Below are 27,238 nucleotides of genomic sequence, written 5' to 3'. Positions count from 1 at the left end.
GCTCCCATCACTGAAGAGGGCAGGAAAGAAGGCCGTGTATGCAGTGCTGACAGATTGCTGGGTGTTTACAGATTTCTGTGTGCAAGTTCTCCCGCCACGGCCCATTTCAGACTGCTGCTTCATGTGCTTCTCTCTACACGAGAGACGACATGGGGTGCAAAGCCTAAGATACTTACTGTCTGTATCTCTCCAGGAATAGTTTGCCAACCTCTGCTGTAATGTCTCCAAAATGATAAGATCAACATGATATAAAATATGTAAATATCGAATATATTTATAAACTATAAATGTAAATATGGGAGGATAATTCCCTATCTCTGTTCACTCTTTTCATCAAGATGGGTAGGGGGAGTAGGTGGTTTGAGGGGGTGATGTGTGAAATTATGAGGGATCTTGAAGTCATTTTTTGGATGTATGCTTTTCCTCTGAATAAGAAAAGTGACATGATATAACATAATGTTTTAAAAAGAAAACCTGCCTACTATTTTGAGAATAGAGCATAGGACAGCAAAGATGGAAGCAGAGAAATCTGTTGGGAGGCCATTGTTATAATCCGGGTAAATCTTTGTTTTATTCAGGGTAATACCTGTGGAAGGGGTGAGGTGAGTTCAGATTCTGGATCCAGTTTGAAGAGAGAGCTGGCAGGATTTGCTGATGGGAAAAGAGGATTTAAGGATGAGTCCAGGATGGAGAAGTAGCACCAGAGGGTGCCTTGGGTTGAGCCTGAGTTATTGAGATCACATTGTAGCAAGTGGCTACGTGTGAGGTTTTGGGAAGAAAATTGAGACTTCAATTTCTGTAAAACAGTTATTTATTTATTCATTTTTTACTTAGCCACTTAATGTTTCATAAGGAAAAGTTCTTTTTCTAAAATAATTTTTCCTTTTAAGAATTATATTTTAAAATAAATCTAGGAAAACATGGTAGAGTTTCTAAAATATGGCATTTTTAGAAAGGAAATAGCCTTTGGATAAGAGTTTTCACTGTGTGATTTGGTGACTTTTAAAAAAGCCTATTCACAAATTAGCGGTTTTGGCTGAGTCAGTTTCAACACTTTCTCCCCAAACCTTTAGTATGGTTTCAAAAAGTTATGAGTTCGTATTTCATTATATTGTAAATAATTTATTACTCATGTCTTTTTTTGTAGGTTTTACTTGTAATGGACACAAGGACAGAACAGACATTTATTTTAAAAGTAAGAATTTTTCTGTTTAATGAGTTTAGAAATGTATTTTCAAATTATGCTTCTGAAAGAAAGTATTTTTTTTCTGGGTGTTTGAATGTTTTTTTTGTGTGTTTACAGTCATCTGGATTCACTTTATTCTGTGTCCTTCCATCACAGTTGATAAATACTCTGTAGCATACATTTAAAAAGAGTGGAGGAAATAATTTGGATAAGTTTAAGGCTCCTTTTATGCTGTTTAAATGTATAGTGTATAATTTAAGTACATCTCTAATATATTTTGCATAATTTATGAAGACCACATGCAATCATACATTTGATTATGATTACAGTTCTTAAGAGCTGAAATTTTACCTTAAAGTCTTTGTTAAAGGTATTTGGAAAAGTGTTATCTACGTCCCTGGCCGTGTCTTTTACCTAAATTCAATTTTGATTCTCTGTATTATTCAATTTGTAATTAAGTGAATAAGGGAAGAACCCCCCCCCCAATTTTGTAATTTCAAAATTATATTTGAAGTGGATTTTGATAGTGCAATATTCTAAAAGTATCCTAATTTTAAGCATTTCCTCAGCATCCAGAATTAATGAATTTCAAATTAGTGTTATGTTTTTCTGATATTTTTCCTTTTACTTATCAGCATGGCAGTAGGTCACATTGACATACACTGAAATAAAATTTTCTCTCTGCGTGTACTTTACTGCTGCTATTTCCTCAGGTTTTTAAACCAGGGTGTGATGTGAGGAACTCCACATACCTTGTTCCTTTGGAGAAAACTTAAAATGATCTTCGTATTTTTTTTGGAATAGAATTTCAAAACTGCCTGTTTAATCTCGGAATACCTTTTGTGTCTCAGGAATTTGAATTGATCTCACGATGTCTGCTGCTCTGAAGATACACATAAGTAAAATAAAACTTAAGAAAAGGTCATAGAGAAATAACTGTGTGTCATCCTGATGACTTAGTTTGAGAGCATCTCTAATAAAAACACTGACCCACGTAATTGATTTTAATGGCAGCTTTGTGGCATCTTCAGTGCTCTGGACTCACGCCAGATGCCATCAGCAGAGCCTCCAGGGACCGAGGGGCATAGAGCAGCAGATGAGTGGTTTCTCTGAAGCCCAGAGTAACTCGGATAGATTAGTTTGGTTGATAAACACAGAGCACAGCAGGCTCCAAAGGCAACTGAGGGTACAACTGACCTTTTTGTTCTCTGTCAGGGTCTAAGGAAAAGCAGTGAATACAGCAGGAACAGAAAGACCATCGTCCCCCGCTGTGTGCCCAACATGGTGTGCCTGCACAAGTACATCGTTTCTGAGGAGTCAGTATTTCTTGTGCTGCAGCACGCAGAAGGTTGGTTTGTAGCTTAAATTGTTTATGCACTGAAGCCGAGCACCCTTCTTAGCTTTTTAGTTTCTATAATGTCCTTCTTCCTTCTGTCATCACTTGAGTGGATAAAACATACGAAACACATGTGAGAAACTGTTTCCTATTCCTCTGCTCGCCACCTGCCCCCCCACCCCCGCCCACTTTGAGTTGCGAGGGACAATGAAAGCCCAGGCGAGCAGCAGATTTCATTTGAACCGTAGGAACATTCTTAGATACGCTTAACTGCTTCCTTACTCTGAGGATGGGTCCAGTATGACGAGAACTTTAATGCGGCCGTGTGCTGAGAGGACTAGGGTTTATTTTAGGGATTTCTCTTGTTCTTTGCTGAAAAAGATACATTAATGTTAGATGACAAAATGAAAAGCATCCCCTGAAGAATTAATTAATTACCTCCTTTTTTAGAAGGCGTAGGTATTTGCTTAACGTTTGACATTAACTAGTTATTCTGATCTGGGTTTTTATGAATACAGCCATTGGCATCACATATGGGTACAAAGCAGAGGCGCAGTGCTCTGCCTTCAGACTCTTTATGAGATTTCAGCTCTTAGTAAAGGGAACAGGTGGCAAAAAAAATACTACGTTTTGGTTTGTTTTTGCCCTTTAACACCTGAGTTTAAATAATTAGTCTTCTATTAAAATGAACACAGCATATAAATATAAATGCACAAGATAAACAATTGCCTTTTGGATTTTGAGAGATTTTTTTAAGTGGTAAAGAAAATTAAATTATTTTCTATGTTTCAAGAAGGTGTTGTTATTATTTTTACATCACTGAGAATAAAGAACTGTTGTGCTTTAGTAATAGGCGTAACATTTGAATTGAATGCATTTTGCTAGGAAAATGAGTCATTGCTTTGTGGAATGAGGTCTCTTATGATAACTAATGTAAGATTTTTGACAGGGGCAATAAACTATTAATATTGTTTATTATGAAGTACAGCACAAGATAACTACAGATGGAGGGAAGACCTCCATATGTAGTATTTAATAGGAAATTCAGAAGGGGCTCCATGGTCTCTCAGGTATTAAGAGAGTTAATTGCGTGTGTGAATTGGATAACTAATTCACCTTTGTTCAGACATTATAGACAGCTTTTATCTGAGGATACCAGTGCATTACAGACATTATTGAATTAGAGGTCATGTCATCTGATAGCGAAATACAGCCACCTCTGGTGTGGAACAAAATAACTTGCGTAGTAATAATCCATAATAATTTAGAACAAGGTCAGTAGGATGAATGTAATTATAGTCAATATTCTATTACCCAGTGTGGATTATTCATGTTGGAGATAATCTGTGGTAAATTTCCAATCCTGGTTTACCTCTGCTATTTGAGCTTCCTCTTCCTGTTTTTCCTTTTCCTTCTCCAAATACTTAATTTTTTCTTATGCCATCTTATCATTTCTTATACTTCTTAAAGCTCATATTTCAACTGATTTTACCTTGTTACTATAGACGATATTTATAATCTGCTTTAAAGCCATAGACATGTGGCTTTCAAATTTTTCAGTGTTTTAGATTGTCTTCACCAAATTTCTTTTCCTTTGCTGTTGACCATGCCTGACTTTGAATGATCATATGGCATGGAATTTGTCCTGGATTATTTAAATGGGGGGAAGGTGGGAGGATGGGGGTGGGGAGAGGAGAGAAATTGCTGTTGACAGTTTATTTCAGGTGTTTATTGTTTAATTTTTAAAAGATTTGATAATACAAATAGATTATAGTAGAAATAGGGACTCTGGATTCATTTAATATTCAGCAAATTTATTGAGTATGTACTGTCTATTAGGCTTTTTTTTCGATGAACAAGACAGGAAAATAAACTTAGATTCTTCTTGTGGAGAGTCAGACAGAAAATGAAAGAGTGATAATATCAGCTAATAATGGGGACTGTACTCATTTCTGGGGTTTCCCAGGTGGTGCTAGTGATAAAGTACTGGCCTGCCAGTGCTGGAGATGCCAGAGACAAGGGTTCAATCCCTGGATTGGGAAGATTCCTTGGAGGAGGGAATGGCAACCCACTCCAGTATTCCTGCCTGGAGAATACCATGGACAGAGTAGCCTGGCTGGCTATGGTCCATAGGGTCACAAAATATTGAACACGACTGAAGCGACTTAGCGCTCATTCATACTCATTTTTAACAGAGATCTAATAGAGAGTGACTGGGTGACAATTTTAGTTATTCAAGGAAGGCTACTCTAAAAAAGTGACATTTAGAGGAGTTCTGAATGACAAAAGAAATAACCCTTTGAATGTAAGGTGGAAGCCCGTTCTAGTAGGGATCAGTGTGAAAAATCGAAGGCAGAAGTAAACTTGGTTGGTTTGATGAACAAGAATGGAGACCATTCAGTTGGATCTAGCAATCGACGGCTTTGGTGTTACATGAAGCTACGGAAGAAGCAGGCGGGAGCAAGGTAGAGACTTTGGCTTTCATTCAAGGGCATTGGGAAGTGATTGGACATTTTAAGCAGTGACACGATCTGGTTCACATTCAAGAAAATCCCTCTGACTGTTATATGTGGAATGGATTATAGAAAGTCAAGAGGAGACGCAGTGAGCGGGCTAGTAAAATCGCCTGGGCAAGAGATGATGGTGGTATGGCCTTCTGGGATACTATGGAGTTGCTTTGAGGGTAATTAATGGGACCCTATGTGGGCTTCCCTGATAGCTCAATTGGTAAAGAATCTACCAGCAATGCAGGAGACCCTGGTTCAGTTCCTCAACCGGGAAGATCCTTTGGAGAAAGGAAAGGCTACCTACTCCAGTATTCTGGCCTAGAGAATTCACAGTCCATGGGATCCAAAGAGTTGGACACGACTGAGCAACTTTCACTTTCACTTTGCACTTTCAGTGGGACCTATGATGGATTTAAAGTTAGGGGGAGGAGAATTTAGGATGCTTTCCTGGATTTGGCATGAGCAGTCAGGTGAACTGGATGGGGGACAGTGTGTTACCTTTTACGTGTCGCTGGTACTTTGTTACCTGTGAAATAGGAGGTTGTGCATTTATCATAAAAATATCACTTTCATATGCATGAGTGGCTATTACTGAAAAAGTAAACATTGAAGAATTGTTTTCTCCATAATATAAATGTTTGAACATTTATGGTTTGGGCTTTAACTTCCCTTTGCTTACAGAACTATTCATTTTCCACACAAGTCTCTTGGACTAATTTTCTTAACATTTTAATTCATTCAATTAGAAATATTTTGGGCACGCTCTGGACTCTTAGTTTTAACATGCGTGCATGCACGCTAAGTCGCTTCTTAGCGTGTGTCTGACTCTTTTGTGACCCTATGGACTGTAGCCCACCAGGCTCTTCTGTCCATGGTATTCTCCAGGCAAGGACACTGGGGTGGGTTGTCATGCCCTGGGATCTTCCCAACCCAGAGATTGAACCCACGTCTCTTATGCCTTCTGGATTGGCAGGCAGGTTCTTTACCACTAGCGCCACCTGGGAAGCCCTAGTTCTAACATGTGCTGTGCTCACTCACTCAGTTGTGTCCGACGTTTTGCAGCCTCATGGACTGCAGGGTGCCAGGCTCCTCTGTCCATGGGGTTCTCCAGGCAAGAATACTGGAGTGGCTTGTCATGCATGCCCTACTCCAGGGGATCTTCCCAACCCAGGTCTCCTGCATTGCAGGCAGATTCTTTACCATTTGAGCCACCAGAGGAGCCCCAGTTCTAACATGGTAATGAGCAAAACGAAGAATATGCCCTCATGGAGTTAATAGTATAGAGGCAGAGCAGACAATAAGCAAATACATTGGTAAATATATGAGGGAATGCCAGAAGGGTGAGTTGAGGGTTTCTATTTTACATAGAGTGGTCGATCTTATTAAGAAGGGAACATTTGGCAGATGACCTGAGGGAAGTGAGAGAGGGAGCAGATGTGGACGTGGGAGGGAAGAGTATTTTGGCAAAGAGAACAAGCTCATAGGCCTGGAGGCAAGAGTGTATTTGCTGTACAAGAAACAGCAAGGTCAGCGGTGGCTGCAGCAGAATGTGAAGAGTGACAGGAAATGGTCTCGTGGAGGTGGGGACACATGTGGACAGAGCCGGTGTGGCCTCCTCAGACACTTTCAGAACATAGTTTTATTCTGAATGGAGAAGAAGTTACTGGGGCATATTGAGCAGAGAAGTGACAAGGTAGGGATCACTCTGGTTGCTTGGTGAAAAACAGAATCTAGGAGGAAAAATAGAATTTAAGAGGGAGACCACTTTGGAGGTTGTTGAAGTAATCCAGGAGAAGTCAGCGCTGCTGTGGACACAGAGGTGGAGGTGGTAAGAAATGGTTACTAGATTGTGAATGTATTTTGAAGACAGAACTGGCATGGTTCTGCCTTGTATGACTCCATGGTTTTGGGCTCAAATAACCGAAAGAATGGTTTCCATTTACTAAGATAAAGAAAGCTCTGGGAAGAGTAAATGTAGAGAGAAAAATGAGATTCGGTGTTGGACATTTGAGTGTGAAAGTGAACGTGTCTGTCTGACTCTTGGCAACCCCTTGGACTGTAGCCCACCAGGCTCCTCTGTCTATGGAGTTCTTCTGGCAAGAATAGTGGAGTGCGTTGCCATTCCCTTCTCTGGAGATCTTCCCAATGCAGGGATCAAACCCAGATCTCCCACATTGCAGGCAGATTCTTTACCATTTGAGCTACCTGGGAAGCCCCTTTTGAGTTTGAGATGCTTATTAAATTAAATTTCTAGGTGGTGTTGAGTAGGCAGTTGGAAATGCCAGACAGGATTTTAGGAGAGAGGGTTAAAACAGGTATTGTTCCTGTGAATGGATCTCTTAATTCTGTTTGAAGAAGAAAAGGTGGGAGAAACAAATATATTCAGTCAAGGCTACGTGTGTCATTAAAAACTTTAGGTTCCTAAGATTAGAGATTATGATTCATTGTGTAGACAGATACCTGCACTTACAGGAATGCTTGGCACACAGAAGGTGCTCAGTGTATAACTGTTCAATATTGAGTAAGAAAAGATGAATGATTAGGTTATAAGAAAGTGGAAAAGCATCTGAGCATGAACATACCAATTAGGTGGGGGATAGGAAAGAGTTTCTCCTTAAGATACCTGGGGACCCAAGGGATAAAATTATTCTTATTAGCTAGTTTCTAAAAAATATTATAAAATGAATATAGAAAGAAATTTACGCTAGATGGAAGTCTATAAAATAGAAATGGAAATTCTTCCTTTTTCACTTTGATGCCCAAGAAATGGGAATATTGTCAGAAACTTCCTTTGTATATAAACATACACTCCTCCCTCTTCTTGCCTTTTCGAAAACCAGCTTGAACATCTGGAAGTTCACGGTTCACTTACTGTTGAAGCCTGGCTTGGAGAATTCTGAGCATTACTTTGCTAGCGTGTGAGATGAGTGCAACTGTGTGTTCTTTGAGCATTCTTTGGCATTGCCTTTCTTTGGGATTGGAATGAAAACTGACCTTTTCCAGTCCTGTGGCCACTGCTGAGTTTTTCAAATTTGCTGCCATATTGAATGCAGCCCTTTCACAGCATCATCTTTTAGGATTTGAAATAGTTCAACTGGAATTCCATCATGTCCAGTAGCTTTGTTTGTAGTGATGCTTCCTAAGGCCACTTGACTTCACATTCCAGGATGTCTGGCTCTAGGTGGATGATCACACCATCGTGATTATCTGGATCGTGAAAATCTTTTTTGTACAGTTCTTCTGTGTATTCTTGCCACCTCTTCTTAATATCTTCTGCTTCTGTTAGGTCCCTACCATTTCTGTCCTTTATTGTGCCCATCTTTGCATGAAATGTTCTGTTGGTATCTCTAATTTTCTTGAAGAATTCTCTAGTCTTTCCCATTCTGTTGTTTTCCTCTATTTCTTTGCACTGATCGCTGAGGAAGGCTTTCTTATCTTTCCTTGCTGTTCTTTGGAACTCTGCATTCAAATGGGTATATCTTTTGCTTTTCTCTCTTGGCTCTTTGCTTCTCTTCTTTTCACAGCTATTTGTAAGGCCTCCTCAGACAGCCATTTTGCTTTTTTGCATTTCTTTTTCTTGGAGATGGTCTTGATCCCTATCTCCTGTACAATGTCACCAACCTCTGTCCATAGTTCTTCAGATCTTCAAGCTGGTTTTAGAAAAGGCAGAGGAACCAGAGATCAAATTCCCAACATCCGTTGGATCATCAAAAAAGCAAGAGAGTTCCAGAAAAACATCTATTTCTGCTTTATTGACTATGCCAAAGCCTTTGACTGTGTGGATCACCACAAACTGGAAAATTCTTCAACAGATGGGAATACCACACCACCTGACCTGCCTCTTGAGAAATCTGTTTGCAGGTCAGGAAGCAACAGTTAGAACTGGCCATGGAACAAGAGACTGGTTCCAAATCGGGAAAGGAGTACGTCAAGGCTGTATATTGTCACCCTGCTTAAACTTATATGCAGAGTACATCATGAGAAACGCTGGGCTAGTGGAGCACAAGCTGGAATCAAGATTGCCGGGAGAAATATCAATAACCTCAGATATGCAGATGACACCACCCTTATGGCAGACAGTGAAGAGGAACTCAAAAGCCTCTTGATGAAAGTGGAGAGTGAAAAAGTTGGCTTAAAGCTCAACATTCAGAAAATGAAGATCATGGCATCCGGTCCCACCACTTCATGGGAAATAGATGGGGAAACAGTGGAAACAGTGTCAGACTTTATTTTTTGGGGCTCCAAAATCACTGCAGATGGTGACTGCAGCCATGAAATTAAAAGACGCTTACTCCTTGGAAGGAAAGCTACAACCAACCCAGATAGCATATTGAAAAGCAGAGACATTGCTTTGCCGACAAAGGTCCCTCTAGTCAAAGCTATGGTTTTTCCAGTAGTCATGTATGGATGTGAGAGTTGGACCATAAAGAAAGCTGAGTGCCGAAGAATTGATGCTTTTGAACTGTGGTGTTGGAGAAGAGTCTTCAGAGTCCCTTGAACTGCAAGGAGATCTAACGAGTCCATCCTAAAGGAGATCAGTCCTGGGTGTTCATTGGAAGGACTGATGTTGAAGCTGAAACTCCAATACTTTGGCCACCTGATGGCGAAGAACTGACTCATTTGAAGAGACCCTGATGCTGGGAAAGATTGAAGGCAGGAGGAGAAGGCGACGACAGAGGATGAGATGGTTGGATGGCATCACTGACTCAATGGATATGAGTTTGAGTAAACTCTGGGAGTCGGTGATGGACAGGGAGGCCTGGTGTGCTGTAGTCCATGGGATCACAAAGAGTCAGACATGACTGAACTGAACTGAACTGAACTCCCTCTTCATCTTTCTGATATTTAAAAACAAATGGATTTCACATATTGTTCTACAGCTTGCTTTCCCCCTGTCCTAATAGTGTACTTTGATCATCTTTCCTATCAGTGCCTTGTATAGTTGTCTATATCCAGAGAGGCAGTATAGTATAGTCATTGAAAACAAGCATCTTAGAGCCAGACCACATTAGCTTGAAGGTGGGTTCGTAATTTACTAGTGGTGACCTTGCACAAGTCCCTTGGACTGCAAGGAGATCCAACCAGTCCATTCTGAAGGAGATCAGCCCTGGGATTTCTTTGGAAGGAATGATGCTAAAGCTGAAACTCCAGTACTTTGGCCACCTCATGCGAAGAGCTGAGTCATTGGAAAAGACTCTGATGCTGGGAGGGATTGGGGGCAGGAGGAGAAGGGGATGACAGAGGATGAGATGGTTGGATGGCATCACTGACTGGATGGACGTGAGTCTCAGTGAACTCCGGGAGTTGGTGATGGACAGGGAGGCCTGGCGTGCTGCGATTCATGGGGTCGCAGAGTCGGACACGACTGAGCGACTGAACTGAACTGATGCCTCTGTTTCCTTATATGTAAAATAGGGATAATAAGAATTATGTAATAGTTATATAATTAACTATAATAATTACATAGGTTTGATGTAAGGATTAAGTAGTTGATATATGTAAAATACTTAAAATAGTGCCTAGTACATGTTTGCAGTATTGTTGTTTTATTTATTTTTGAGTAGATGCAGGGTATTTATTTCGCTGTGCTGATTTACTGTAGTTGATTTAAGTAGTCCTCTGTCAATTGTTGTTTAAATTGTTTCTAGTACTTGTCCCTATACATCTTTGTACATTTTTGTTTTGAGAGTTATTTAAATAATAGTTTATTCTAATTATTATTTATTACAATAAATTATTTAAATAACCAATAATTTATTAGAATTAAATGAAATAACCTAAGTGTATAAATATTTATTTAAAATTGAATTAATTAAGTAATAATAAATTATTGTTTATTTATGGAACAAATTTCGTGAAGTAGAACTGCTGGGTCAAAAGATGATTTTTGATCATTTGTTCAGAAATATTTTATCATATGTATTAAAACAATTTGAATTCTGATAAGTAAATTGAACAGATTTTCTTTGCAATCTTGTAGAAAACCAATAGATGAAAATCTTAATGAGAGAGAATTCTTATTAAACTTTATGGATTGCTATTTTTGTAGCTTAAAATAGCTAATATCTACAATTTTATATGCTTCAACAGGGCTTAGAAAAGTGTCATTTATATTAGAGTATTAAAAATTATACATTTTTTAGATATTTGCTATTTCTATTTGTGATTTAGCAATAATGGGATTTTCTAGGTTAATGTCATTAATGTTACAATAATAATGTTAATGTTTGTGTAAGCTTGTGTATTAGGCCTGATCTTAACTCTGTAGTAAGTAAAACCCATTCAGCTTCTGTGGATCAGGAACTTTGTGGAATAATATGTTTTTTGTAAGTTATGTGTCTTCATGATTTTGTAATTGAAAAAAGTATGTCATAGGACCAAATTTTTGTTTCTGTAGCTCTATATTGAGCATTAAATCTAACTGGGGCCCCCAAATAGAATGGAGATGAGCTGAAACAGTTTTTTTCTCTCTGGAAAATGCAGTTTTTATATTTTGTGTTAGGGTACTCATTTAGGCTAGTAACAAATTTCATAAAGAAAATGCCGACAATTATATTAAAATTTTATCTGATAATGAAAAGAATGGAAATTAAATAAGATGCCATAGTTGATTAATCAAATTGGTAAACTTGCTAATGTTCAGTCTAGGTAAGATGCTATGAAGATGGCTCTGGTACATGTTGTAATAGGAGTGGATTCTGGCATAGCCTTTCTGTAAAGCAGTTTAATGACACATATCAGGAGCATTAAATATATTCATACTTCCTGACCTGCCACTTTCATTTCTGGTATTCTGTCCTGATGAAATAGTCAGAGGTGTTAAGTATTTGTAAATTAAACTATGAATATACAGTATTTAAATTCTAATTTAAAAGACTGGAAGCAAATGTTCAACAGTAGAGGAACATTTAAACACCTTATCTGTCTATCTCATGGATATGCTCTGTAGCCATTCAAGTTTGTATTCTCATGAAATGAGAAAATGCTTATGATAAGATGTTAGTTATGAAAAGTCTGAAAAAAATATACTAATGGTTAATACTGTTTGTGGTTGAATTATGTATTCTGAATTTTTTGCTGTTCTCCTTGTCCTTTTCTGTATTTAAATTTATTTTCATAGTAAAACTATTATATGTATCAGTTTTAGAATAAGAAGAAAATATGACCAAAAAAATGACATTTTTAGTGTGCATAAGCTTTTCCTTGAAAGATTTTCAAAAATTTGTAAAAATATCATTGTTTTAAAACTCTATTTAATAAATATTTAATTCCTATTATTTTACTTACTACACAGAATCCTCTCTTTGTAGTTATGAAGACCCTGCAGTCTGGTAAAGGAGCTGATGAAAGCATAAAAGTAATATTAGTAGGAAATAGGATGTTGTAAATGTAATAAGAGGGATGAAGTGATACAGAGGATTCTAAGAAGATAGGAATTGTATCCAGTGAGAACATGTAAAAAAATTGATAAAAGAAAACAAATTCTGAAAGACCTTCAAGAATGGATAGGATTTTGACAAGCAGATATTGGGGAAACTAAAAGGGAAGAAAATTCTAAGTGGTATAAATATCAATTCAGTTCAGTTCAGTCGCTCAGTCGTGTATGACTCTTTGGAACCCCATGGACTGCAGCACGCCAGGCCTCCCTGTCCATCACCAACTCCCAGAGTTTACTCAAACTTATGTCCATTGAGTCGGTGATGTCATCCAACCATCTCATCTTCTGTCATCCCCTTCTCCTCCTGCCTTCAATCTTTCCTGGCATCAGGTTCTTTTCAAATGAGTCAGTTCTTTGCATCAGGTGGCCAAAGTATTGGAGTTTCAGCTTCAGCATCAGTCCTTCCAATGAATATTCAGGACTGATTTCCTTTAGGATAGACTGGTTGGATCTCCTTGCAGTCCAAGGGACTCTGAAGAGTCTTCTCCAGCACCACAGTTCAAAAGCATCAATTCTTTGGCACTCAGCTTTCATTTGAGCAAAAACCCAGCATGGGTTATATGTGGAGAAATTCTGTTCAGGTAAAATGCCATAGTAATTTGAGGGAGAGAACCAAATCATGGATTGATACTGCATTAGTAGGGGTTTAAATGCCCATATGGTGTTGGTACATCATTCAGTGAGGCTTCCCAGGTGGCACAGTGGTAAAGAATCCACCTGCCAATGCAGGAGATGCAGGAGATGCGGGTTCAATCCCTGGGTCAGGAAGAAATGGCAACCCACTCCAGTATTCTTGCCTGGAGAATCCCATGGACAGAGGAGCCTGGCAGACTACAGTCCATGGAGTCAGAAAAAGTCAGACATGACTGAAATGACTGAGGATGTACATTATTCAGTAGGTGGGCAGCAGGGGGATTTGGGATTTTGGAGAAATGACATGATAAGATCTGTGCTAAAGTGAAAAGCTTACTTGGGTAGCAATTAGTATGGCAGGGCGCCACAAGAAGGACTGACAGTAGAGGTCTAGTTGTAGCTGTAACATTATTCCAGGAAGCACAGAGTGATCGGAGGAATTAGAAGAAGTGGAGGACTGTGGGAAGCATGTGTAGATCTTATAGGACTTTGAAACTTGTCAGATGTAGGAAGAACAGGGAGAGAAAGTGTCCAAGATGGTCCAAAGCTTTTGTGCCTCAGTAGCTCTGAAGTCAGAAAGAGGAAGTGATCTGGGGAGCAAAAATAAAGAATTTAAGCACAATCAGTTTTAGATTTGAGCAGCTCATCCAGGGTGTGTGTGTGTGTGTGTGTGTGTCTGTGTGTGTTAGTTGCTCAGTCATGTCCGACTCTTTGCGACCCCATGGACTATAGCCCACCAGGCTCCTCTGTCCATGTGATTCTCCAGGCAAGAATACTAGTGTGGGTTGCCATTTCCTTCTCCAGGAGATCTTCCTGATTCAGGGATCAACCCTGGGTCTTCTGCATTGCAGGTGGATGCTTTTTTTTTTTTTTATTACACTGTCTGAGCTACTAGGGAAGCCCAATTAGCCTAAAAATAAATGCAACTTGTCTTAGAACTTTATTAGGTTCCTTGCTGATTACTGGAACGTTACAGCTACAGATAGTAGCCACTTTGTGATGGCGTATCTCATCACAAATGAGTAACCATTTGAGTTAACAAGCATTGAGTGATGCCTGTCATTTCCTGCACACCGTATCAGCAGTAGGTATGCTGCTGCTGCTGCTGCTGCTGCTGCTGCTGCTGCTGCTAAGTCACTTCAGTCGTGTCCGACTCTGTGTGACCCCATAGACGGCTCCCCCATCCCTGGGATTCTCCAGGCAAGAACACTGGAGTGGGTTGCCCTTTCCTTCTCCAACACATGAAAGTGAAAAGTGAAAGTGAAGTCACTTAGTCGTGTCCGACTCTTGGTGACCCCATGGACTGCAGCCTACCAGGCTCCTCTGTCCATGGGATTTTCCAGGCAAGAGTACTGGAGTTGGGTGCCATCACCTTCTCCAGGCAGTAGGTATAGAAAGATGAAAAAGACTTGGTCCTGTCCTTACGGTGGTTATAATCTAAGAGCACTGAAAACAGTAGATAACATGATTTTTTGGATTTCACACAAGAATCCCAGCTTCAGGGTAGGCATTGCTTATTTATTTATTTGCTTGCACTGTGTCTCTGTTGCTGCCCCTGAGCTTTCCCTGGTTTTGGCGAGTGGGGTGAGCTCGCATTCATTCATTGTGATGCGCAGCCTTCTCATTGCAGTGGCTTCTCTTGTTGCAGAGCATGGGCTCTGGACCCTCAGGCTTCAGTAATTGCAGCACAGGGGCTCTGTAGTTGTGACTCGTTGGCTTAGTTGCTCTGTGGCATGTGGGATCTCCCCAGACCAGGAATGAAAGCCATGTCCCTTGCATTGGTCAGGTGGGCTCTTAACCACTGGAACACCAGGAGAGTCCCACGGTTGGCGTTATTATCAGTGTGCTGGTGAAGGTATTTGTGATCAGAGGAATGGCATCGTTGTTGTCAAAGAAATAAAAAAAGATGGAATCAATGCACAGCTTATTTTGTGTGTGAGTGAGTGAATTTGAAAGCCATATATGAATCCTTAAAGTAGTTTGAATATGGGGAAATGAGACTCTTGCATATAATCTAGTGATGACAGAAGATTAGCTAAGAAAAAGCCACAGGGAAAAGTTAAAAGCCACAATGTTTGAATTAAAAAAATGGGATAAGTCTATAAACTAGATCACTGGTAGAAGATGTCTGGGTATCCTAGGAATAATATTATGACAACTACCCTTCATAGCATTTACTCTGTGCTGGGCACCATGTTGGATATTTATGTTATTTACTGAGTTCCTTTAAATGAAGTGAGATGCCAAGGAGAGAAAGAGTTTTTAGATGCTTCCATTGACTTTTTACAGATATAATTGACTGTCAATGATTATTTCCTCTAAGATTTAGTTACCTTTGTTACATGATGTTTAATAGCAACATTTAAAAATGTACTGAAAAAATTGCCTTCTTCTTATTAGTACAGGGTTTCATTTTTAGTGCATTATTTCCTATTTTGGAAGAAATAGTTGTATCTTCACAAAGTATGTTCCCATAATTACTGTTTTTAAGATTTATGGATCAGACTTATTCTTTCTTTTTGTAATACTGTTTTCTTGTCAGTAGAGCTTCTGTGGCCATGCTTGAAAAAATTATTAACAAAGCAGAACATAGATATTTATAGAGTTAATTATTTGTAAGTAGAATTTTAGCTGTGAAATTTCATATTTAGTTTTTGTTATAACCAGTTCTTCAAAGGGAGAAATAGGTTGATATTTATAAAATAATTGATATTAGGAGATACGCTTGAAACTGTACTCACCATTTATAAACTATTTTATTTAGTTTCTTTTTTCATTGCAGAAATTCTATTTAAACTCTTTGTTGTCATGAATCCCAAATCCATGAGCAACTGTTCTTCAAGAAGGCATTTTTATTAAAATGCTTCTTACAGCGTACTTGACATTAATGGGTATCATTGACTTGCTTTTGATTATTAGAATACTTTTTAGTTTTTCTAATGGCTTCAATATGTAACTATTAATTTGGGGTTCTTAATTTTATTTTTTTGGTTGTACTTGTTCACAGGTGGCAAACTCTGGTCATATATCAGTAAGTTTCTCAACAGAAGTCCTGAAGAAAGCTTTGACATCGAAGAAGTGAAAAAGTCTTCAGTTGCTAAAGTTCACCTGCAGCAGCCAGCTTGTAGTCCCCAGGACAGCACCAGCTTTGAATCCGGAGGAAGTGATGGTGGAGCCACGCTCCAAGTTCTGCCTTTGAAGACTAGTCTTACTCCAAGCTCTCAGGATGATAGCAACCAAGATGATGGTGGGCAAGACAGCTCTCCACAATGGCCAGACTCCGGCTCCAGTTCCGAGGAAGAGTGCACTACTAGCTACTTAACATTATGCAATGAGTACGGGCAAGAGAAGATTGAACCAGGGTCTTTGAGTGAGGAACCTTTCATGAAGGCTGAAAGGAATGATGTTGATACCAAAGCTATAGAAAAGTTCCCAGGACAGCTTGCTACTGACGGCGACAGCCCCAGCAGACAGCTGAAGTTCTTCCCTGGAGATGATGGCCTTGAAGCCGCTAGTTCTCCAAGAACATCAGATTCCCTCAGTAGATCTAAAAACATCCCCATGGAATTCTTTAGGATAGATAGTAAGGACAGCACTAGTGAACTCCTAGGACTTGATTTTGGAGAAAAATTGTATAGTCTAAAGTCAGAACCTTTGAAACCGTTCTTCACTCTGTCAGATGGAGAAAGCACTCCCAGGAGCGTTAGGACGAGTGAAAGCAAGGTAGAGTGTGTAGCTCAGGACACGATTAGCAGGGGCTCAGATGACTCAGTCCCCGTTATTTCTTTTAAAGATGCTGCTTTTGATGATGTCAGTGGTACTGATGAAGGAAGGCCTGATCTTCTTGTAAATCTGCCTGGTGAACTGGAGCCAATGAAAGATGGCGTGGCAGTGGGACCTACTAAGTTCACACAGACTAATATAGGCATAATAGAGAGTAAACTGTTGGAAACCCCTGATGTTTTATGCCTCAGGCTTAGTACTGAACAGTGCCAAGCACAGGAAGAAAAAGGCACAGAGGAACTGAGTGATCCCTGTGGGCCTGAAGCCCACAGTATAACAGAGAAACACTACGTACAGGGGGATCTTGGGATGTTATTTTTACCAGCTGTTGATCATAGTAATACGGGAGACATGTCTTTGTTAGACAGTTCAGAGTCTCAGTTCCAAGGACTTAGCGCGGTTGAGTCACCAGGAACTGCAAACAACACGGAAGAAAGATTATTCCACATTTCTGACCCGCTCTCAGGTGCTAATGAATATAACGTAAATACAGACACTCTAAAAACTGAAGAAGTCTTGCTGTTTACAGATCAGGCTGATGATTTGGCTAAAGAGGAACCCGCTATATTTCAGAGAGACTTGGAGCCTAAGCAAGAGAGTGGGCTAGCACAAGAAGGAGACAAGGAAATACACCAGATTTTTGAGGACCTTGATAAAAAATTAGCACTGAACTCCAGGTTTTACATCCCAGAAGGCTGCATTCAAAGATGGGCAGCTGAAATGGTGGTAGCCCTTGATGCTTTACATAGAGAGGGGATTGTGTGCCGCGATTTGAACCCAAACAACATCTTATTGAATGATAGAGGTCAGGAACTTTTGCAAATGCATTTCTTTTTATTCGCTGTTGCTTCCAATTAACTGAGTAGGCGTTTTATCTTGTAATTAGTATCTTCATTTCCTGTCTAGAGCTTCATTATCAGTGCAGCAAATTCACCCCCAGTAATAGCTTCTAGTACTTAATGATGCCATTATTCTTAATGATACTGTTTTTAGCTACAAAAGGAGTAATTACAGTTCACTTCTGCAGAAAATGGAAGAGAAAAATGTTTTGATTTCTCCTGTCGTTTTGTTTTTAGGACACATTCAGCTAACGTATTTTAGCAGGTGGAGTGAGGTTGAAGATTCCTGTGACAGCGATGCCATAGAGAGAATGTACTGTGCCCCAGGTTAGAGCCGTCTCCTAAATGTCTCACTTGCAAAAGTAGTTCCGCAGCTCTCATTTCTTTATCCAAGTTGTATTTTCACTAGCCATTGACAAGATATTGGATCTGGTTATCTCTTTAACCCTTTAAAAAAGATTATTTGGGGGATAAAATCATTATATGGTCCATAGCATATGTGTATATGTATATTTGTTAGTGTATGCTGTTAAATGGGTTTACACTTCTCTTAGAACTGGCAATGAATTTGTAGAAATGTCTTAACTTCTTAGTGTTTAGAAAGACCTTTAAGTATCTTGAATCTCTTTGAAAAGAAAATCATTTATTTGACTGTACTGGGTCTTAGTTGCTGCAGGCAGGCTTAGTTTTTTCCATGGCCAATGGAATCTTAGTTCCCCTACCAGGGATTGAACCTCTGTCCCCTGCATTGCAAGGCAGATTATTAACCACTGGACCACCAGGGAAGTCTTCCTGAACCTCTTCAAATGGATCATTTTTATGATGTGAGAGGTAGATGACTAAAACAATAAAATTCCTAAGGCTATAAATGGATAAAATTTGAAATTAAAAAAAAAACAAAAACAATATTGTGTCTTCAGTGATGAGCCATCCTGACATTTTAGAACAGATTTTAAAGAATTCTTTCCATATTTGAGAAATTTTAGGAAGCATATTCTTCTTGTTTTGAAATAACCAAATATCTGACCCAGCAGGTTTCTTTTACTGTATTATCTTTGTTTTCTAAAATTAGAGACTTATTAGAGACCCTCTGGGGTTGTTAGGTCCTTTGCTGATAATTACAGGTCTCTTAAGCATATGAATTGGGTTTGAGTTACTTTCTCTGTCATCATTGCAGATGGGGCTGTGTTTGAATCCAGTTTGTTCACCTTTTGCCTAGTATGGGCTTGCCTCATAGCTCAGTTGGTAAAGAATCCGCCTGCAGTGCAGGAGACCCCAGTTCGATTCCTGAATTGGGAAGATCTGCTGGAGAAGGGATAGGCTACCCACTCCAGTATTCTTGGGCTTCTCTTGTGGCTCAGCTGGTAAAGAATCCGCCTGCAGTGAGGGAGACCTGGGTTCGATTCCTGGGTTGGGAAGATCCCCTGGAGAAGGGAAAGGCTCCCCACTCCAGTTTTCTGGCCTAGAGAATTCCAAGGACTGTATAGTCCATGGGGTTGCAAAGAGTCAAACACAACTGAGCGACTTCACTTTCAGCCCCTTTGGATGGCCAAAGTTGCTTTACTCGTCACCGCTCTGGATTGTATTGACATGATCAGCTTAGTTGTTGATTAATACAGTATTTAATGCTTACTAGCAAACCAGCGTTTTGTTGCTGTTAACATTGTTTCCCTGCATAATGGGAAATAATTACAAGGATTGAAAGAGCTATATGGTTTTTAGTTGTAATTTTCATTGTTAAGAATTATTTCTTTATTGGGGAATAGAAAAGTTTTTCAATATGCCTAGCAGATATCCTCAAACTATTTCCTGAAAACAATGATTTAGATTTTCTTCTTACTGTTATACTCTTCTTTTCTCTTTTGTCCCCCAAATTAGGATTGTTTGATTTTGTTTCTTCCTAGGGGCTATAAAGCATAGAACATGCCTACATTTTTTTGTTTCTCACAAATAGATAATATTACGCTGGCTTTTGATCTTATTAGTATGATTTAGTTAATGGGATAACAAAAAAAATTTCATAGTGAAATGACTTTATTATGGTTATCTGCTTTATTTTTTGACAGACTTTCCTCCTTTCTAATTTGATAATAAACAATATTTTAGGTACCAATGTATATAAATATGTATGTTAATATAATGAATTTCAAGGTTTTATTGTTGTTCAGTAGCTAAGCTGTGTCTGACTCTTTGTGACCTTATGGACTGCAGTATGTCAGGCTTCTCTGTCCTTCACTATCTCCTGGAGTTTGCTCAGATTCAAGGATTTAGGGTCAACATTAAATCTGGGAGTTGTTTTTCTTTTTTAAGTAAAACCTGTTAAGTCCTTAAGTGTAGTATAAATCTCACATCAAAAGCAGATGTTTGTAAAGTAGTTTAATGTTTATAACTGACTCTTTATTTCGTATTTTTCTTCTCACTTTCTTGTTGAAAACTATCTGAAGGGTTGTACTTTGGCTTTCTAGCAGATTATTTTTCTTCAAAATACAGACATGTTTAACATCCATAGCATGTTGACCCCCTGAGAATTCTAATACATGTGGAACAAAGCCATATGACGTTCATCAGCAGGTACATACTTTGGGCTCTGTACGCAGCTGAATACAGTTTTGTGTACTGAATTTAATTCAGATCAGTTTCCAAGTTCTAATTTTTAAGCCTTTTCCCAGAAATCGCAGTTCCCAAAGTTCACCAGCAGGTGGCAGTCTACCATTAATGGATTTTTGCTGTCATGGTCTAGGTTGTCCTTCACTAACATTTGAAAAAAGCTGTCGTCTGAAGAAGGGCTTTGTTTTAATTATTTATATAAAAGAACTGCAGGCTTTATGAGTTACCAAAGTGTTATAGTGTTGAGGCATATATTGAACAATGTGAGAAGTCTCTTCATTCCTTGGACGTATTAATTTGTCAATAGGATAAAACTCAGATCAGTAATGGCCTTAATTGAAAAGTAATGCTGGTATTCTAGTTCAGATGATTTGAAGCCTAGAGTTGCAGAACTCAAAGTTAAGTTTGTGTACTCCTGCCCATTGCTTATAATGAAGGGGAATTGCATTTGTAAGGAGCAAAAATTTGTGATTTACTGTTTCTTTCAAAACTGAATGGCAGTGCTGCTGATAAAAATACAAGTAGACTTTGCTCCTCTTCTCAGAGGGGTGGAAGCAGTGATAAGAAGCTGACGTTTCAGTGGTTAAAATCACAAATCAGTGAGCACATGGGGACACAGAGTACTAAATTATCTTGTGACCTACCCCTTGCAGCAGTAAGGGTTGACGTGCTTCTCCCATGTCCCCTTTCCCTCCTGTTTCCCAGCTCCGACCTTAGTACTCTTGCCCAAGTAACTCTGAAGCAGGCTAAGCAGCTGGTGTTTGCTTAGAAAGTAAAGTTGTCGGAAGATTGTGATGAGAACGACTCACTTCTGTTTAAACAGCGTGTAGCCTCTCCCTCACCACTCGTCTCTCCTGGGAATCCTTATCACACATTTGTCCTAAAAACATTGTCCACCTGCCCTGTACTCTATAATATCAGCAGTGTATCTTTTTATCTTGTGGATGATGTGCCTTTATATTTTGAGAAAATTTTCCAGTAACAGATTCGACAGAAACTTGAGCAAATGCCAGACTAGCAGGGGGGCCATTATTCTGCTCTATAAATAAGTTTAAAAAAGAAAACACACACAGAGAAACCTGTGAATCAACATGTTTTGGTCTAATTGAGGGGAAAAGCAAGATAGATAAATTTTGAAATGCAAATGATCACCTTCTGTTATTTAAGTATAGTTTCTGCCAACTTTGAGATCTTAGATTTTAAAAAGTCAGTTATTTCAGCAATATATATACTACCAGGGATGGCTGATGTTCACAAGTTTCTATAGTGAAACGAAGAACTTAAAAAGTTGTCACTTTTTTATATTAAAGAAAATAAATCCAACAACAAAAAGACAAAAACCATGGAGCTTTCTCTGTCTACATCTGTGAAAAAGCCAGCAAATAAATGGCTGCAGCTGCAGGCCCATCAAGAGGGTCTTGAGAATACGAATTCACTGATCAAACTCAGCCCTGTTTTCAAAGTAGAAGCCATTCCTTTTATATTCACTTTGTATCCTTAGATTATCTAGGATGATTCTCTAGAAAGGTTTTATTTTAAATAAACATCATTCATGGCAAATGGGTTCCTTTCATACCATAGAAACACAGAACAGAGTTCAGGAAAAGAAAGAGTGAAGAAATAGTCCCCAAAGTGGGAATAGATTTTATAGCATGACAGTATAAATATAGCACTATCTAGTGCCCATCTGAGGAGAGTTTTAGATATTAAGAGATGTCTAGACAGATTCTCCTATTTTTTTAAACTTATTTATTTTTAATTGAAGGATGATTGCTTCACAGTATTGTGTTGGTTTCTGCCATACATCAGTCTCCTGTTTTTTTGTTACTAGAGATTTTAGGATAATCTGGAGTATTATAGAAAAACTGGAGTTAACTAGTTACTCTTCTCCAGAGGGCTTCCTTATAGTTACTCATTTTGTTTCTGTTTGTATATACACACCTACAAACACAGATTTATGTAAAAGATTTTATGTGCTTTATCACTGGAGCTATTAGCTTATCATAATATAGAATAAAATTTTTGTTACACTATTTTAAATATAGAGGAAAAATAAAATGTCAAAAAAGTATTTTTTTCTTTTACCAGTATTTTTTTCTTAGTGGTCTCGTCTTTTATCATAAAAAGGCAGCTACAAAATAGTCCTTAGAATATTAAGCACATAAAAACACAAAAGACTGGATTTGAAAGTTTAATATGCAATTAAGACAAGTGAGTAAAATTTGTTTATGTGTCGTTTTTCTGCTAACATGATCACTTAAGTTTCCCACTCCAGTGTTAGCAACTTGATATGGTATCCTGTCAGTGTGTTCTTCACCTTTATTTTCCAGCCTATTATGAGCCTTTATAAACGCTTGAGATTTACATTGATATTTCTCATTGAACACTTTTCACACTTGAGAATTTATAGGTGAATGTGTGTGTAAATTGAAGAAGTCCGAAGTGCTTTTTACCGCAGCCCAATCTCCACGCTCCCAGATGTCAAATGACAGCTTTGCTTCCTCTCTTAGGCGATTTCACACTTGGGAACAGCTCACAGCTGACAGTGAAAAGCGAAACAGAAAAACCATGCTGAAAACTATCTGCAAAATTCAGTTTTAGAGCATGACATTTATTTACTACCACTCTTTGCTCTTCTTGCCTGATTTTGTCAAATAACCCATGAATATATTTTTGGGGCATAGTCTCTCCTGCCTTTCTCCATAAGCGTGCTTTATACACGATTAGTTGCCTTTTAAGCATGGTGTTCCGTGTGACAGTTATGTATTTGATAATTAGATCTGAGACTCGGACTGTGGATGGTTTAAAAATACCATGAGGGCATCATAGGTTTAAGATTTAGAATATTATGATGGAATTGAGAATTATCAAAACTCAATATTCTGAAATCAGCCATTAACTCATTGCATGACATAGGCAAATTATTTAAGACTTTTTAGGCCTTAATTTATCAGTAGTAAAATAGATTTTTTAAAACTTTTTTAACATTTTATTTTGAAAAAATTTCAAACATACAGAAAAGTTGGAAGAATTGTACACCCATATTTATCTGTCACCTAGATTCTGCAGTTAACATCCTATAATATTAATATTTGCTTTATCATATATCTACCCGAAGTAGATTTCATGAATATTGAAAAGATGCCAGATGTCAGATGATCTAATAGCCTTCTTATACAAAGTTTAGTCAAAATTGGAGACCATCTTATTAAGGCAAAAACTTTTCCCCTGAGGAATAAATACTGATTTCTTGTCTAACATCAGTAAGTTAAAAAATTATTTCACTTGGAGGACTTTCTAAGTATTCTGTTTTTACTCATGTATCATTTGTGCATAAATGATATGCAATATGGAAATGAGGAGTTTATGGAAAATATTTTCATTTGGAGGAAAAGAGCCAAGACAGCTCTTGAATAGTGTGAAATTTAAATGCCAAGATTTTTAACAAAGTTGTCTAAAAGAAGAATCATTTAGATCTCAGAATTTCTGGGTCCTAGGTAACTTCACCATGACTGAGGAATCTAATTTTAAGCATGTGAAGTTGATAGAGAAAGCAGACGAATATAGATGTATATTTTGAAATAGTAATGTTATAACCAGGAAGTATGGCTGTATTGCTGGTCTGGTCTTCCACCCCATAGGAAAAGGAAGAAAAAGGCAAGAGGGAACCATAGAAGTAATTGTAAAAGAGTGAAATATCTGTGGTTAATATTTAAACGTTATGTTTCAAACAGAAGCTCTTTTGTTTGATTTACCCTTAAGCAAAACTTCAACAGTAGCTCTCTTGTACATAGTAAATGTTTTAATGTTTTCCTTGAATGATTAGCAAGTACTTTTAATCTTTTGCCTTTAGTTCCTAATGCTATAAAACTAAATCTATATCTTCTTTGAGAGAAGCAGTATCTTTTCAAGTTTGCCGTAGAATAGTGGAAATTTTACGTGAGGAAAATTCCCTCCGTCAGTGCACTCCACCCCCCATCAGTGCCGCTGTGTACTATGAAGCTTGTGCCCTGAGTATATTAGGTTAAGCAAAAAGAGGTTCGAGTCAACTTAAGTCTTAATTAACCGTGTCCAGGAGGGCAAGAGCTTTCTGATGGAAAGAAGATTAAAGGGTTATTTTATGTATGTTGGGTTTCCTAGATAGCTCAGTTGGTAAAGAATCCGCTGGCAATGGTTCGATTCCTGGGTTGGGAAGATCCGCTGGGAAATGGATAAGCTACCCACTCCAGTATTCTTGGGCTTCCCTTGTGGCTCAGCAGGTAAAGAATCCACCTGCAATGCAGGAGAACTGGGTTTGATCCCTGGATTGGGAAGATCCCTTGGAGAAAGGAACAGCTACCCACTCCAGTATTCTGGCCTGGAGAATTCCATGGACTGTATAGTCCATGGGGTCGCAAAGAGTCAGAAACGATTGAGTGACTTTTGCTTTCACTTACGTATGTTTGAGGGTCTGGAACCTTGGGATCCATCCCTAGGCAGGGTGTATTCTGAAACCTTCATGAATCCCTTAATAATGGGCCAGTCACCTTCACCTCTGCATTAAGGTCACTCGGTACTGAAATAGACCCATTTTGAAACCATACTTCTTATCAGATCAGAATGTGATTTGGATCTAGTGGTAAAAATGAGACAGAGTAATAGAGTGTTTAGTCTTTGTTATTTGGCACTTGAGTAAAGACTATATTAGTCCCTCTCAAGAGAAGAAATTTTTTAGCTATTAGAACTAGAGAATTGATAAGGGTAAACGAATTGATACTGTATTTCACCTCTTCTGTGTGAAAACAATGTCTGTCCATTTCCTAGTACTACCTGATATTGGGGAAATAAGGGGTTTACTTCAAGCTTTAGATTATTAAAAGAAAGTTAATTTTCATCTCTTATTTCCTCCTAATCTTTCTCTTTATGATCTTAGACAAATTTCTTTTTTAGAAGAGGAACATGAGATTAGATACTTAAATAGTTTTAAGTAATAGCTGCATTGGGCTTCCCTTGTAGCTCACTTGGTAAAGAATCTGCATGCAGTGCAGGAGACCTAGGTTCGATCCCTGGGTTGGGGAGATCCCCTGGAAAAGGAAATGGCAACCCACTCCAGTATCATTGTCTGGAAAATCTCATGGACAGAGGAGCCTGTGAGCTGCAGTCCATGGGGTCGCAAAGAGTCGGGCACGACTGAGCGACTAACGCTTAAGAACACTTAATGCTTCTGAAGACCAAATGTATTTTTGGTAATTGTTCAGTTAATTGACCTTACCACCATATTATTCTGAAGAAGACAGGGAACTATCTTTCACTCCTGATACTTAACACGAAGATGAAAGCTGAGTTCAACATTACATACCAGAACTCTTGCCAAGCTACTTTGACCAAATCCTCAATTTTTATACCTTGTAAAATCTTGTAAGTTTGAATCACCAGGAAGTAACCAGGTCTGATGCCTTCTAAACAGTTATTCATAAACACTTCCTTCAAATAAATGTTTAAAAATCCTAAGATTTTAAAAAATTGATGATAAAGCAAATAGAATTCCTGAAGCTCCCTTCATAGCAGTGCATGTAGCTTGGCCTGCCTGACGCAGCAACAGAGCAGCAGGGAGAGGGAAAGCCGTGCCTGTCATATTCACAGTTTTCAGTTAGCCTTTTTCTCATCAGTCAACCGTAATGGCTTTGGTTGGGTAACACTGTGACACCTGATGGCTATTCAGAATGGAGTTGTTGTGGTATGATCAATGGAAAGTGGAGCATGCTATTGGTTTTTTTCCTACCAGAAATGCAGGGTGAGAGTTAAGTAAGCAGGACTGTACAGAGCTCAGAATTATAATCAGTCAGTCAACCAGAAGTCATCTGGTAGTTACCTGTTTCTTATTTTATCTCACAAGAAAACTATATAGTAACGGTACCTATAAACTTCCTTGAACAAGTGATTTTTGGCTCTGGAATGCTGCATCTAGTTAAATCAAGGAGTCCTGACCCAGGTTGTGCAGATAATTGGGTAAAAGCTCAGAACATGGTTGCCAGGTCACCACGACAACAAGGAATTAAAATATGGGTGGTGAGAGAAGCAGAAGTCGGTCAGACCTCCCCTGAATTGCCTTAGTGCGGTGTGTTACTTATGTTCAAGTCTCCACAATACAACCCAGGGCCCGGGGTTTCATATCATGAGATTACCTGGAAACCACCTGAATTAGTCTTGTGGTGGCAGGAAGCAAGGCTAGAGACTGGGATGCGCCGAGAGAGGGCAGGAGCCCCGCCTCCCTCCCGTCACCTGAGGCATGAGGAGAAGTATAGAGCCTGGCCGCTGCAAACTCTCCCCTCTGGAAAGTGCCAGCCCCTGTCATCGGTCTTCTCTGGTGACACTCTAATGAGTCCGAGTGATGCAACAGCAGCAACTTTTAAGCGGTTCATACGCTCTACTTGACAATAAGGTATTTGAATAATTGGTTGAGTACAATGTTGAAGGACTTCATGGCGTATGGAGCCAGATAACTGGGGAGCTTACATTTTCTGAAATACAGATAAAACTTTATTAAATAACAAAGGAGCAAAATGCCCATTTGAAAGGACGGGCTAGGAAATGCAGCTTCCAGGCTCTAGTTAGGGGTTATCTCCAGCTTACCCATTTGCACACATTTCATGTAATTGTGTCTAGATTCCTTCCATTGAACGCAGGCAGAGGAAAGCTCAGTTTACTTCCCTGTTCTCTCTTCTCCCTACTCCCAGGGCTTTCCAGTCCCTTTTGCTTACCACATGCTATCCATGCTAGGACAGACTGTAGCAGTCACACTCTGCAGAGGGGAGCCCTGGAAGGTGTCCACTTGACCACCCCTCTTTAAGCCACCGTCATCTCTTCCCTGGACTGTTGCAGTCCTTAGCTCAGTGACCTGCATTTCTACCTTGTTCTAATCGGGGTTTC

At 38.9% G+C, this 27,238-nt stretch overlaps 1 protein-coding gene across 7 annotated transcripts in view; it reads left to right on the top strand.

Annotated features, from left to right (window-relative positions):
* The window catches only part of RPS6KC1 (ribosomal protein S6 kinase C1), a 204,089-nt gene that overhangs the window by 154,084 nt on the left and 22,767 nt on the right, over positions 1-27,238 (top strand). For all 7 annotated transcript variants that reach the window (NM_001193022.2, XM_005217371.5, XM_059875428.1 and 4 more), the window contains 4 exons: positions 1,148-1,195; positions 2,402-2,534; positions 16,108-17,688; positions 17,960-18,049. In NM_001193022.2, coding sequence (NP_001179951.1) covers positions 1,148-1,195; positions 2,402-2,534; positions 16,108-17,688; positions 17,960-18,049 — 1,852 coding nt within the window. The remainder of the gene's footprint in view (positions 1-1,147; positions 1,196-2,401; positions 2,535-16,107; positions 17,689-17,959; positions 18,050-27,238) is intronic.

The sequence above is a fragment of the Bos taurus genome, chromosome 16, assembly GCF_002263795.3.
Source record: "Bos taurus isolate L1 Dominette 01449 registration number 42190680 breed Hereford chromosome 16, ARS-UCD2.0, whole genome shotgun sequence".
NCBI classification, from domain to species: domain Eukaryota; kingdom Metazoa; phylum Chordata; class Mammalia; order Artiodactyla; family Bovidae; genus Bos; species Bos taurus.
This window is presented reverse-complemented; position numbering and strand designations above follow the sequence as displayed.